We start from the raw sequence: 12,595 nt of genomic DNA on the forward strand, positions 1-12,595 counted from the left end.
ATGGAATAGCATGCCGCTGCAAGATGCTGTGGTAGCCATGCTGGTTCAGTATGCCTTCAATTTTGAATAAATCCCCAACAGTGTCACCAGCAAAGCACCCCAACACCATCACACCTCCTCCTCCATGCTTCACGGTGGGAACCAGTCATGTAGATTCCATCCGTTCACCTCTTCTGCGCCGCACAAAGACACGGTGGTTGGAACCAAAGATCTCAAACTTGGACTCATCAGACCAAACCACAGATTTCCACTGGTCTAATGTCCATTCCTTGTGTTCTTTAGCCCAAACAAGTCTCTTCTGCTTGTTGCCTGTCCTCAGCAGTGGTTTCCTAGCAGCTATTTTACCATGAAGGCCTGATTCACACAGTCTCCTCTTAACAGTTGTTCTAGAGATGTGTCTGCTGCTAGAACTCTGTGTGGCATTGACCTGTTCTCTAATCTGAGGTGCTGTTAACCTGCGATTTCTGAGGCTGGTGACTCGGATGAACTTATCGTCCGCAGCAGAGGTGACTCTTGGTCTTCCTTTCCTGGGGCAGTCCTCATGTGAGCCAGTTTCTTTGTAGCGATTGATGGTTTTTGTGACTGCACTTGGGGACACTTTCAAAGTTTTCCCAATTGTTCGGACAGATTGACCTTCATTTCTTAAAGTAATGATGGCCACTCGTTTTTCTTTACTTAGCTGCTTTTTTCTTGCCATAATACAAATTCTAACAGTCTATTCGGTAGGACTATCAGCTGTGTACTGTATCCACCTCCTGCACAACACAACAGATGGTCCCAACCCCATTTATAAGGCTTGAAATCCCACTTATTAAACCTGACAGGGCACACCTGTGAAGTGAAAATCATTTCAGGTGACTACCTCTTGAAGCTCATCAACAGAATGCCAAGAGTGTGCGGAGCAGTAATCAAAGCTAAAGGTGGCTACTTTGAAGAACCTAGAATAAAATACATATTTTCAGTTGTTTCACACTTTTTTGTTCAGTATATAATCCCACATGTGTTAATTCATAGTTTTGATGCCTTCAGTGTGAAGCTACAATATTCATAGTCATGAAAATAAAGAAAACTCTTTGAATGAGAAGGTGTGTCCAAACCTTTGGTCTGTACTGTGTATATACATATATATATATATATATATATATATATATATATATATATATATATATATATATATATATATGTGTGTGTGATAGAGAGCGACATAATCACTGTTTATGCAGTACCACCAGGGGGCGATATTAAATAGTTCCCACCTCTCGCGAATTTTTAAGCTATCTCCTTGTTTGTTTACAACCCGAGCACTTCCTGTCAGCGGCTGTAGTTTTGTACGTGTTAGCTCCCAGCTTTAGCTTCACTAAGAGCCAGTTTTCAAGATGGGATGTGATGGCGGGACGATTCCAAAAAGACATGAGTTGGTGAAAGGACCAAAAAAAGTCGAAAAGGTTTGTTAACATTTTTCTTATTTCTTTTAAAGCGCTGTGTTAAAGCCTTTGGCGAAACTAGTCAGTGCATTGCTAATGCTAACGGCTAAACTTATAAGCGTGTAGTGATTCAATTTTTGCCTCATTTAGAGACACATTCTGTCATATAGACATATTTCTACTCGCAAAGATAGATGAATGAAAGCAAAATTTAAAATTAGAGACATATATTCTTATTATTAACCAGCTAAAGACAAAGCTCGTTACTATTTACTTAATGGCTTTTATGATTAACCCAGGTTGACAAGAATGCCGAACTTGCTGCCAAATGGAAGTACTGTGCCTTGAGCCAAGAAAAACTCAGGCGGCCCATTGTTGCATGTGAGCTGGGCAGGTAAGATGTTTTCGCTATATTTTTATTAAAACGAAAAAGCTATCCCACATTAAAGACATCATCTGGTACATGAATATTACATCAATAAGAAACTAGTAATTCAATAGATAAGATGGACTCCTGGTCATTCTTTTGAGATCGTGTCATGCAGCCTTACCTTGCATTGTTAAATTACTACACTCTGAAGCTTTGAAAGTGTTTTCCATGTTGTTTTTCAGACTTTATAACAAAGATGCTATCATTGAATACCTCCTGGATAAATCTGCTGAGAGACCAAATGCTGAGGCTGTTACGCACATCCGTGGCATTAAGGTATATTTATTGTATTGTAAAAATTGGCATTTTGATGTATAGCAGGATTAGAGGGCAAGTAACTGAGTTTCATCTTTATTTTAAAACATGAAATGTTTCTGTCCTTGCAGGATATAAATGAGTTAAACTTGACTGATAACCCTGAATGGGAAGGAGAGAGGAGAAATGCAAAAGGAGACAGATATGAGGACATCCACTCCAGCATGTTTATCTGTCCTGTTGTTGGGTTGGAGATGAATGGAAAGCACAGGTAAACAATATTATTCCAGGGCCTTAAAGCTACGAATGTACAGGTCCTTCTCAAAATATTAGCATATTGTGATAAAGTTCATTATTTTCCATAATGTCATGATAAAAATTTAACATTCATATATTTTAGATTCATTGCACACTAACTGAAATATTTCAGGTCTTTTATTGTCTTAATACGGATGATTTTGGCATACAGCTCATGAAAACCCAAAATTCCTATCTCACAAAATTAGCATATCATTAAAAGGGTCTCTAAACGAGCCATGAACCTAATCATCTGAATCAACGAGTTAACTCTAAACACCTGCAAAAGATTCTTGAGGCCTTTAAAACTCCCAGCCTGGTTCATCACTCAAAACCCCAATCATGGGTAAGACTGCCGACCTGACTGCTGTCCAGAAGGCCATTATTGACATCCTCAAGCAAGAGGGTAAGACACAGAAAGAAATTTCTGAACAAATAGGCTGTTCCCAGAGTGCTGTATCAAGGCACCTCAGTGGGAAGTCTGTGGGAAGGAAAAAGTGTGGCAGAAAACGCTGCACAACGAGAAGAGGTGACCGGACCCTGAGGAAGATTGTGGAGAAGGGCCAATTCCAGACCTTGGGGGACCTGCGGAAGCAGTGGACTGAGTCTGGAGTAGAAACATCCAGAGCCACCGTGCACAGGCGTGTGCAGGAAATGGGCTACAGGTGCTGCATTCCCCAGGTCAAGCCACTTTTGAACCAGAAACAGCAGCAGAAGCGCCTGACCTGGGCTACAGAGAAGCAGCACTGGACTGTTGCTCAGTGGTCCAAAGTACTTTTTTCGGATGAAAGCAAATTCTGCATGTCATTCGGAAATCATGGTGCCAGAGTCTGGAGGAAGACTGGGGAGAAGGAAATGCCAAAATGCCAGAAGTCCAGTGTCAAGTACCCACAGTCAGTGATGGTCTGGGGTGCCGTGTCAGCTGCTGGTGTTGGTCCACTGTGTTTTATCAAGGGCAGGGTCAATGCAGCTAGCTATCAGGAGATTGTGGAACACTTCATGCTTCCATCTGCTGAAAAGCTTTATGGAGATGAAGATTTCATTTTTCAGCACGACCTGGCACCTGCTCACAGTGCCAAAACCACTGGTAAATGGTTTACTGACCATGGTATCACTGTGCTCAATTGGCCTGCCAACTCTCCTGACCTGAACCCCATAGAGAATCTGTGGGATATTGTGAAGAGAACGTTGAGAGACTCAAGACCCAACACTCTGGATGAGCTAAAGGCCGCTATCGAAGCATCCTGGGCCTCCATAAGATCTCAGCAGTGCCACAGGCTGATTGCCTCCATGCCACGCCGCATTGAAGCAGTCATTTCTGCAAAAGGATTCCCGACCAAGTATTGAGTGCATAACTGTACATGATTATTTGAAGGTTGACGTTTTTTGTATTAAAAACACTTATTTTATTGGTCGGATGAAATATGCTAATTTTGTGAGATAGGAATTTTGGGTTTTCATGAGCTGTATGCCAAAATCATCCGTATTAAGACAATAAAAGACCTGAAATATTTCAGTTAGTGTGCAATGAATCTAAAATATATGAATGTTAAATTTTCATCATGACATTATGGAAAATAATGAACTTTATCACAATATGCTAATATTTTGAGAAGGACATGTATAATGAAGACCTAAAAGAAGGTCACAAATTGTTTTTATGTAGGTCCACAACAGGTTCTCAGGGGTTCATTTAATAGTAAAACGCCCTTTAGAAACTCTGATGCCACTCTTTTTTTACAAGTACTGATTTTGCTTTCATCATGTATATGGGATACAGAGAATTGCTGTAAAGGATTACAATACTTTTTGTATATTTCTGCTTAATTAGGTAATATCAATACATTCTTTGTAAGCTTTCTAAAGGCATCCCAGGGAGAGGTGATAAAGGTGTTTGGGAATGTGCCTTATACAAGTAGTGAAAACCTCCTTGGTGTTGGAAGTGTGGATAGCAGTTGCCCCTAATAGGAAGCTTTGCCAAAGGATTTACAGGAATCTAAGCTGTACCTACCACTACCTTCATCCCAGAAAGGTGCAGCTTTCTGGGACCTTAGGAATGTTGTGTCTTTTTGTGCAATTTTCAGTACTCTACTGGTTTAAAGTTTAACATACATGTATCAGCTAATAATCAACTGGAATTTTGGCCTTGATTATTAAAATACTTTGGTATGCTTAACAAATCTAGTGATTGGCCAACAAAAATAAATCACATGTTTTCTTTGTTTAATAAATGATCCTTAGATACTCGAGGATCTTGAAAAAAGCTGAAAAACTGCTAGTGTTTTATTTGTTTTGTTTTTAGGTTCTGTTACTTGCAGTCCTGTGGCTGTGTGTTTTCAGACAGGGCCCTTAAGGAGGTTAAGACCGAAATCTGCCATAAGGTAAACTTTGTTTTGTTTCTATTCTTCTCTATTTTATTGGTAAATGGCCTGCACTTGTATAGCGCTTTATCAAGTCCAAGAGACCCCAAAGCACGTTACACTACAGGTCCTTCTCAAAATATTAGCATATTGTGATAAAGTTCATTATTTTCCATAATGTCATGATGAAAATTTAACATTCATATATTTTAGATTCATTGCACACTAACTGAAATATTTCAGGTCTTTTATTGTCTTAATACGGATGATTTTGGCATACAGCTCATGAAAACCCAAAATTCCTATCTCACAAAATTAGCATATCATTAAAAGGGTCTCTAAACGAGCTATGAACCTAATCATCTGAATCAACGTGTTAACTCTAAACATCTGCAAAAGATTCCTGAGGCCTTTAAAACTCCCAGCCTGGTTCATCACTCAAAACCCCACTCATGGGTAAGACTGCTGACCTGACTGCTGTCCAGAAGGCCACTATTGACACCCTCTAGCAAGAGGGTAAGACACAGAAAGAAATTTCTGAACGAATAGGCTGTTCCCAGAGTGCTGTATCAAGGTACCTCAGTGGGAAGAAAAAAGTGTGGCAGAAAACGCTGCACAACGAGAAGAGGTGACCGGACCATGAGGAAGATTGTGGAGAAGGGCCGATTCCAGACCTTGGAGGACCTGTGGAAGCAGTGGACTGAGTCTGGAGTAGAAACATCCACAGCCACTGTGCACATGCGTGTGTAGGAAATGGGCTACAGGTGCCGCATTCCCCAGGTCAAGCCACTTTTGAACCAGAAACAGCGGCAGAAGCGCCTGACCTGGGCTACAGAGAAGCAGCACTGGACTGTTGCTCAGTGGTCCAAAGTACATTTTTCGGATGAAAGCAAATTCTGCATGTCATTCGGAAATCAAGGTGCCAGAGTCTGGAGGAAGACTGGGGAGAAGGAAATGCCAAAATGCCAGAAGTCCAGTGTCAAGTACCCACAGTCAGTGATGGTCTGGGGTGCCGTGTCAGCTGCTGGTGTTGGTCCACTGTGTTTTATCAAGGCCAAGGTCAATGCAGCTAGCTATCGGGAGATTTTGGAGCACTTCATGCTTCCATCTGCCAAAAAGCTTTATGGAGATGAAGATTTCATTTTTCAGCACAACCTGGCACCTGCTCACAGTGCCAAAACCACTGGTAAATGGTTTACTGACCATGGTATCACTGTGCTCAATTGGCCTGCCAACTCTCTTGACCTGAACCCCATAGAGAATCTGTGGGATATTGTGAAGAGAACGTTGAGAGACTCAAGACCCAACACTCTGGATGAGCAAAAGGCCGCTATCGAAGCATCCTGGGCCTCCATAAGACCTCAGCAGTGCCACAGGCTGATTGCCTCCATGCCACGCCGCATTGAAGCAGTCATTTCTGCAAAAGGATTCCCGACCAAGCATTGAGTGCATAACTGTACATGATTATTTGAAGGTTGATGTTTTTTGTATTAAAAACACTTTTCTTTTATTGGTCGGATGAAATATGCTAATTTTGTGAGATAGGAATTTTGGGTTTTCATGAGCTGTATGCCAAAATCATCCGTATTAAGACAATAAAAGACCTGAAATATTTCAGTTAGTGTGCAATGAATCTAAAATATATGAATGTTAAATTTTCATCATGACATTATGGAAAATAATGAACTTTATCACAATATGCTAATATTTTGAGAAGGACCTGTACAGTCAGTCATCCACCCATTCATACACACATTCATACACCGACAGTGGCAAGTTACATTGTAGCCACAGCTGCCCTGGGGCACACTGACAGAAGGGAGGCTGCCATACAATCGGTGCAACCATTCCTCCTGACCACCATCAGCAGGCATGGCGGGTGAAGTGCCCAAGGACACATTGACTGAGACTGACAGAGCAGGGGTTCAAACCAGCAACCTACCAGTTACAAGACGATCCCCTACCACTGTCGCAGGGAGTGGTAAGGGTCCTTCATCTTTTTAACTAGCCACTTGGTTCTAAATTGATAAGAATTTGAATCTGAGAAAAAATTTTTATTTTCAGAACACTCACAAAGGAGGCATTGGGGTCATTAAAATGTTAGATTTGTGTAAAATTGAAGTAATTGTGGAGGCATGGTAGTGGACACTGGCCCTGGGTACCGGGTGGGTGAGTTTGTCCCGTCATGCTGCGGGGTCGGGGGTCCTGTTGTGGACACCGCTTGGTGGGGTCTGTCCTGTTGCGCCGGTGGGCGGGGGTGGTGTTGCGCGAGGCCCTTGTCTTGCCATTGCGGTGGGGGAGCGGGGTGCGGCAGGGGTGCTTGGAGCGGGGCTGAGTGTGGAGCTTGCGCTTGGGTGGGTGTGGCTTCATCGGCCTCTCGCCTATGGAATTCACCTGTGGGGGTGTTCCCCTGTGGGGGAAGGTGATCGTGGCGTTTGGGGACATGTGTTTGATATTGGTGTCCTTGTTGGGGGTGGCCTGTGGGGAGGTTCATGTTGGGGTTCACTGGGGGTGGGAGGCTCATGGGATTGGAATCGGAGCTCATTCTGGGGTCGGGACTGCTCCGTCCTGGGGCGACTCTGGTTGGCGGGCTGGTTTGGGCCATGTGGACCCCTCTTTTGTACATAGCCCCCTCTCCGGAGGTGGATGGGGGTTGTTGGGGACTGGGTTCGGGGCGGGGGCCGGGCCGGGGCTGTCTGCCTGTCTTTGCCCCAAGAGGGACGGGGACTACCTCCTGGGTCCGAGGGCTGGTTGCCCTTAGGGGGTACCGGCGCCTGGACCTGGGAGTATAGAGTATGCATGGGGAGTGTGAATGAGTGTATGACGTCCATTGTTGTTTGTCTTTACGATGGGTGCGAGTGATTTTACATGTATGCATGAGGGTGGAAGTGGGTGATTGTGACTGTGAGTGCCTGTTTTTTTTTTGTGGCATGTTGGGTCTTGGACCGCTCCCTTTCCTGGACCAGCCTAGGCCCCCCCATCTTATGGCGGGGCTATTTCCTCCCCGCCACCCTACCTGCCGGTGGTTGGAGTCTCTGCCCGCTGGTGCACTTGGGGTTCTCGGTGTCCGGGGCTGGGTGCTTTGGTGTGTGCTGGCTCACTCCCGGTGGCTGCTTGCTTGGGCCTGGCCCCTGGGCTCTGTTGTGCCTCTGGTTGGGGGGTGGTGTGTCCCTGGGTTTTGGGTCTCTGGGTCCATGGCTGGATCTGCTCGGGCGTGGACGGCTGCCGGCGGGGCCTGCGGGCTCGTCGCTGCGGCTCCCTGGGGCTTCTTCACTGTCGCTGCTGGGTGGTTCCCCTGGGACTCTCCACTGCTCTTCTCTGGGGGGTAGCGGTAGTCCCGGCGGTGGTTCTCCTGGGGTTCCTGTGCTTTGGGGGGCCTTTGGATGTCTGTGGCTCGAATCTCCTCAGTGTCCGCCCGGGGACCACGGGGCAGGTCGGCGGGTCCTCAAACTCCCTATTGCATATTTTTGTGGAGAAACCTTGTTTACAAAGCGCGTCCACACTCATACTCACAGGTGTTAAGCTTCAGGTGTTGACAGATACACAGATGCTCTATATTGGGCTGCACCTCTCACTAAGTACATTTTACATTCATAAACACCGTGTGCTATTTTGTTAAAAACAAAAAAAAACTGCTGCGGGTGTATATGCAAGCAGGGTGTAATCTTTTATTCTCTTCATCCTTCTTTCTCTCCTCCACTCTTTCCTTATTTTCTCCCCTTTTTTCCTTTTGCCCCGTCTCTCTCTTTTTCAAACTTCTGTTTTCCTTTTCATTTCAGTCTCCCTGTCCGTAACAATTGAAATATTCCCAAAGAAGTTTATAATAAATTTCTTTTATAAATATCAAGCAGAGCTTTAAAGCATTAGCTGTGATGCTCCGCTTGTGAAAGTAAATCTGTTGGGCAATTTCTTGGCACTCAGACAACAATTCTGAGCGATACTCTGCCGGACAGGACACGGTAAAAAAAAAAAAAAAAAATTGAAGTAATTGTTCCATCAGTCCATGAAAATCTGGAGACGTTATCCCACAACCTGCCACTCTCTGTCCCTGAGCAAGACCCTTAATGCCTTAATGCTCCCCGGACGCCACACAATGGCAGCCTAATGCTTCATAGTGGTGCGTTCACACCGAACGCGGATTCTGCCATAGGAGCGGCCGATTTACATGTTATCCCTATGTAGAGGTGCGTTCAGGAGCGGCGTGGTGCAAAGGAGACGAAGGACGCAGCGCGCCGAGCGAAGCGGGAGCGGAGCGAGAGCAATGGACAAGTTCAAAAATCTGAACTTTTTCCTAAATTCGCGTCGCGTCAACCAATCAGGGACTGGATATGGCTGTGACGTAGGGTGAAAGACCGCAGCGGAGAAGAAGCAGTTGTCAGTGAAGATGAAGGACCAGATCATAGTGGCGGTGTGCGGCAAGCCAGAGTTGTATGACTCAACTAATTACTTTTACCGAGACAAGTACAGAAAGGACCTGGCCTGGTTATGTTTAGGCACAAATATCTTATATTTAGGAGATGTGGACATTAAACATCGGCTGTTTTTTTTACTGAGCTGAGATTTATTTACTCACCGAAGACAGATGGACAGGCGTTCAGGAGCAGGGATACAGCGCCGGTAGTTGTTGTCCCGGAGGCCGATTTGTCTCCCAACGCGGGACAGCAGATCTTCGAACTGGGCCCTGGATAGACGGAAGTACCGCTGAAATCGACCTGGAAATTGACCTGGAGTAGGTGGTGGTACTCTTCGAATTGTTCCCGTCCCTGAAGAATCTCGTGAACCCAGGGACGTTGACATCGACAGCGTTTTTCGGCTCTCCACAGGTAAAACAACGTAATTATCCGTGAAATCCATGTCCGCCATGTTCAGTTGAAACCAGCAAGCAGCAGATGTAAGCTCTTCCTATTTGATGACGCGGCGAAGCGTTGCCGCTTGTTGCAAAATGCCAACGCGGAGTTCACGTGGAATGTCAAGCGGGCAAAAGCACACAAATGAGGCAAAATAGTCGCAGAATCCGCGTTCGGTGTGAACGCACCTTAAGGGATAGGTTAAATGCAGAGGACAATTGCTCCATTGTCAGAACAATAAACTTCATATTGTTATTATTATTATTATTATTATTTTTTTTATAATCCATTTGGATTACAAGACCATTTGCACATAGGACTTCGGGTACAAAAGACGTTTCTAAAACTATTTACAAACTATTTAAAGTCCTTCATTTTACTTGGAAATGGCAACTATAAACAAGTCAAAAAATGTAGGATAGATGCCAGTCTTTCCAGGTGTGGATGTCCCAGCAAAAGGAAGTGCCAAAACAGCTAGCTATGTCTTAGTCTTTAGTTCAGTTGTTGAATGTTAAAGTTTGTGCCTGTAAAAAAATAAAATATATATTAAATGGGTGGTTCATGTTTAGAAATGCATGAATACAAATAAACTGCAAGACCACTGGAACAATATCCTTTGGACAAATGAGACCAATTTAGAGATGTTTATCTATAATGCACAGTGCCACATGTAGCGAAAAATTAAACACACACAAACTCACGATACCAACTGCCAGGCATAGTGGTGGAGAGGTGATGATTTGGGCTTCTTTTACATTGGGCACCCTGAGATCTTTGACAATAAACTTCTCTGTATACCAAAGTACTTTAGAGTAAAGTGTGACACCATCTATCTGACAGCAAGAGAATGGCTGAAATAGGTTCATCGGCAGGTCAATGATCTCAAACAAAAGAGCAAATCTACAACTGAATTCCTCAAAATGACATTTATCAACGTGTTTATAATGGCCCAGTCAGACCCTAATTAAATAAAAAAATGTTGTGGCAGGATCTGCAGATAGCTGTTCATTAATAAATAACCCCAGACCCGAAGAGAATAAAGTCATATAGAAAATGACTACTTGAAGCCCTGGCTGCCAAAAGTCACCTGGCAAGCTCTTAAATCATATGTGGGTGTACTTAGTTTCCCCATTATTATTGTTGTCACAAGTCTTTTGGTAGATATTTAATCACATTTAAGCTCGACTTGGATTTTTTTTCTGACCCAATTGGAGCCACATGGGAACCTCACAGCATTGGAATTACAACCTATTTTAGTGTCTGACCTTTTAGTTTTACATAATTTCAAGGTTGTGGTCAAAATTTCTCTGGGATAGGCTATTTTGAGAAATTAGGCGAGAGACAAAAGCTGGCCTCTTTTGTGGTCTCTGTTGAAGGCAGTCATGGACTAGTTGTTTGACTTTTTCAGAAGTAAGGCCTTAAACTACCAAAAATAACTCTTTCTCATCAGAAACGGACCCTCCATGTTGGGACTTCATCTAGTATGTGCTTGTCACACAGTATCTTTTGGGGGCTAGCATGCCTGCTAACTGTACAGGGTTTATTTTTAGTCGTGCTTTTTCCTTCCATGAAAGAAAACGTATAGAGATAGATATGGGGTCAGTACAACCCTACAGCTGTGTGTTTGAACTTTTTATCTAATGTAATAGTAGTAAGACTTTCATTGCGGTTTGCCTTGCACTTTTTAATAATAATACAGCACATACTGTGTGTAACCCAGGTGTACATTTTAACTTCCATTTCCTCATTCTCCGATTTTTCACTGTTTAGGCCCTTTATCTCTCAAATCTCGCAATAGTTTTAATATAATGTCAGCAATTCTCTACTACACTGCCAATCGCTGTTGAGTATCGGGGTCACATGTACCACCGCAGCCTATCTGCTAGGTATATTAGCTGGAGCGGGGAAGTATGAAAGATTAGGACGCGTTGGGAGGAGCAGAGCTGTAGGAGCCAACTACTGTGAGCCGAGAGGAGATGAGATGAGAAAAACCCGGTTGTGTGAGATATAAACTGAGGAATTGGTGAGTGTTTCTGTGTGTGACTTAGCGTTAGCTCATTGATGTCACTGTTTGTTGATGTAGCTGCTAAACTACTGACTATGTAAATTCAGACGCCCATACTAGTTTGAATAACCCATTTGGTGGACAATAAAGTCCTTTAAATAATTATTGAGCACTTGTTTAGTTGTTTTTTTACATTTCATGTCAACTAATTTATATGGTGCATATTTATTGGATTTTTCTTCATGAATGTAATTTATATTGAACTTTATATTTATTGAATATGCATATTGACTGAAAATGATTGAAATTATTTATAGTGCAAAGAGTGCCATTTATTGAATTTGTGTGTACACTGGAATATTTTGATTTTCTATATATAATATATATATATTGGAAAAATTGTCTTATTTTATTATTTAGGCCAGGTTTTGATGGCGAGCTGAAGATCCAGGCCTAGAGCCTAAGAACGATTGCACTTTTGGTGCATGAAGACTTCTGATTCTCCTGCCAGGCTGGTAGGAGGCTCCTTGCAGCCAACGAACAATTTGTGCCCACTCTGATATGACTTATGTAAGTCCAGGACCTGCACGGCACCAAGCCCTCTATAATTAACTTGTGTGGGACCTCTAACCAACCCCAGCTTGGGGTGGATGAACTGAAGAGTGTAGGTCTATCAATTAAGGAATTGTGGGATTGATTGATTAATTTTGTTTTTCTTTTGCGCATTTTATATGGCCATTCGAATGTTTCATTGATGTTGTAAATATGTATATAATTTTTCTCACTTTAAATACAAGGCACTTGCAACTGCAAACTTCTAGTTTGTCTGCTCCTTCATGAGTCGTATCTATCTTCTGAGAAAAACTAGCCCATTGACCTTATTGGTCACCATCCATTTACATTGATTTAAAATATAGTATACTGTTATCTTTACAGATATGCTACATGTGTACTACAAAAACCAAGGTAATCTTAAT

General features: G+C 43.2%; 1 protein-coding gene and 1 long non-coding RNA gene across 3 annotated transcripts in view; both read left to right on the forward strand.

The window, feature by feature from the left end:
* Nucleotides 1-1,302: 1,302 nt before the first annotated feature.
* Nucleotides 1,303-12,595, forward strand: part of rtf2 (replication termination factor 2) — a 36,395-nt gene continuing 25,102 nt past the window's right edge. For both annotated transcript variants that reach the window (XM_047346816.1, XM_047346817.1), the window contains exons 1-5: nt 1,303-1,445; nt 1,724-1,818; nt 2,037-2,130; nt 2,241-2,380; nt 4,709-4,787. In XM_047346816.1, the coding sequence (XP_047202772.1) occupies nt 1,377-1,445; nt 1,724-1,818; nt 2,037-2,130; nt 2,241-2,380; nt 4,709-4,787 (477 nt within the window). In that variant the 5' untranslated portion in view covers nt 1,303-1,376. The remainder of the gene's footprint in view (nt 1,446-1,723; nt 1,819-2,036; nt 2,131-2,240; nt 2,381-4,708; nt 4,788-12,595) is intronic.
* On the forward strand, nt 9,713-12,432 carry LOC124856425. The gene is made up of 2 exons (XR_007035328.1): nt 9,713-11,636; nt 12,039-12,432. It is a non-coding gene; the product is annotated as an uncharacterized LOC124856425 (long non-coding RNA).

Source organism: Girardinichthys multiradiatus, chromosome 20, assembly GCF_021462225.1.
Source record: "Girardinichthys multiradiatus isolate DD_20200921_A chromosome 20, DD_fGirMul_XY1, whole genome shotgun sequence".
In the NCBI taxonomy this organism is placed as follows: domain Eukaryota; kingdom Metazoa; phylum Chordata; class Actinopteri; order Cyprinodontiformes; family Goodeidae; genus Girardinichthys; species Girardinichthys multiradiatus.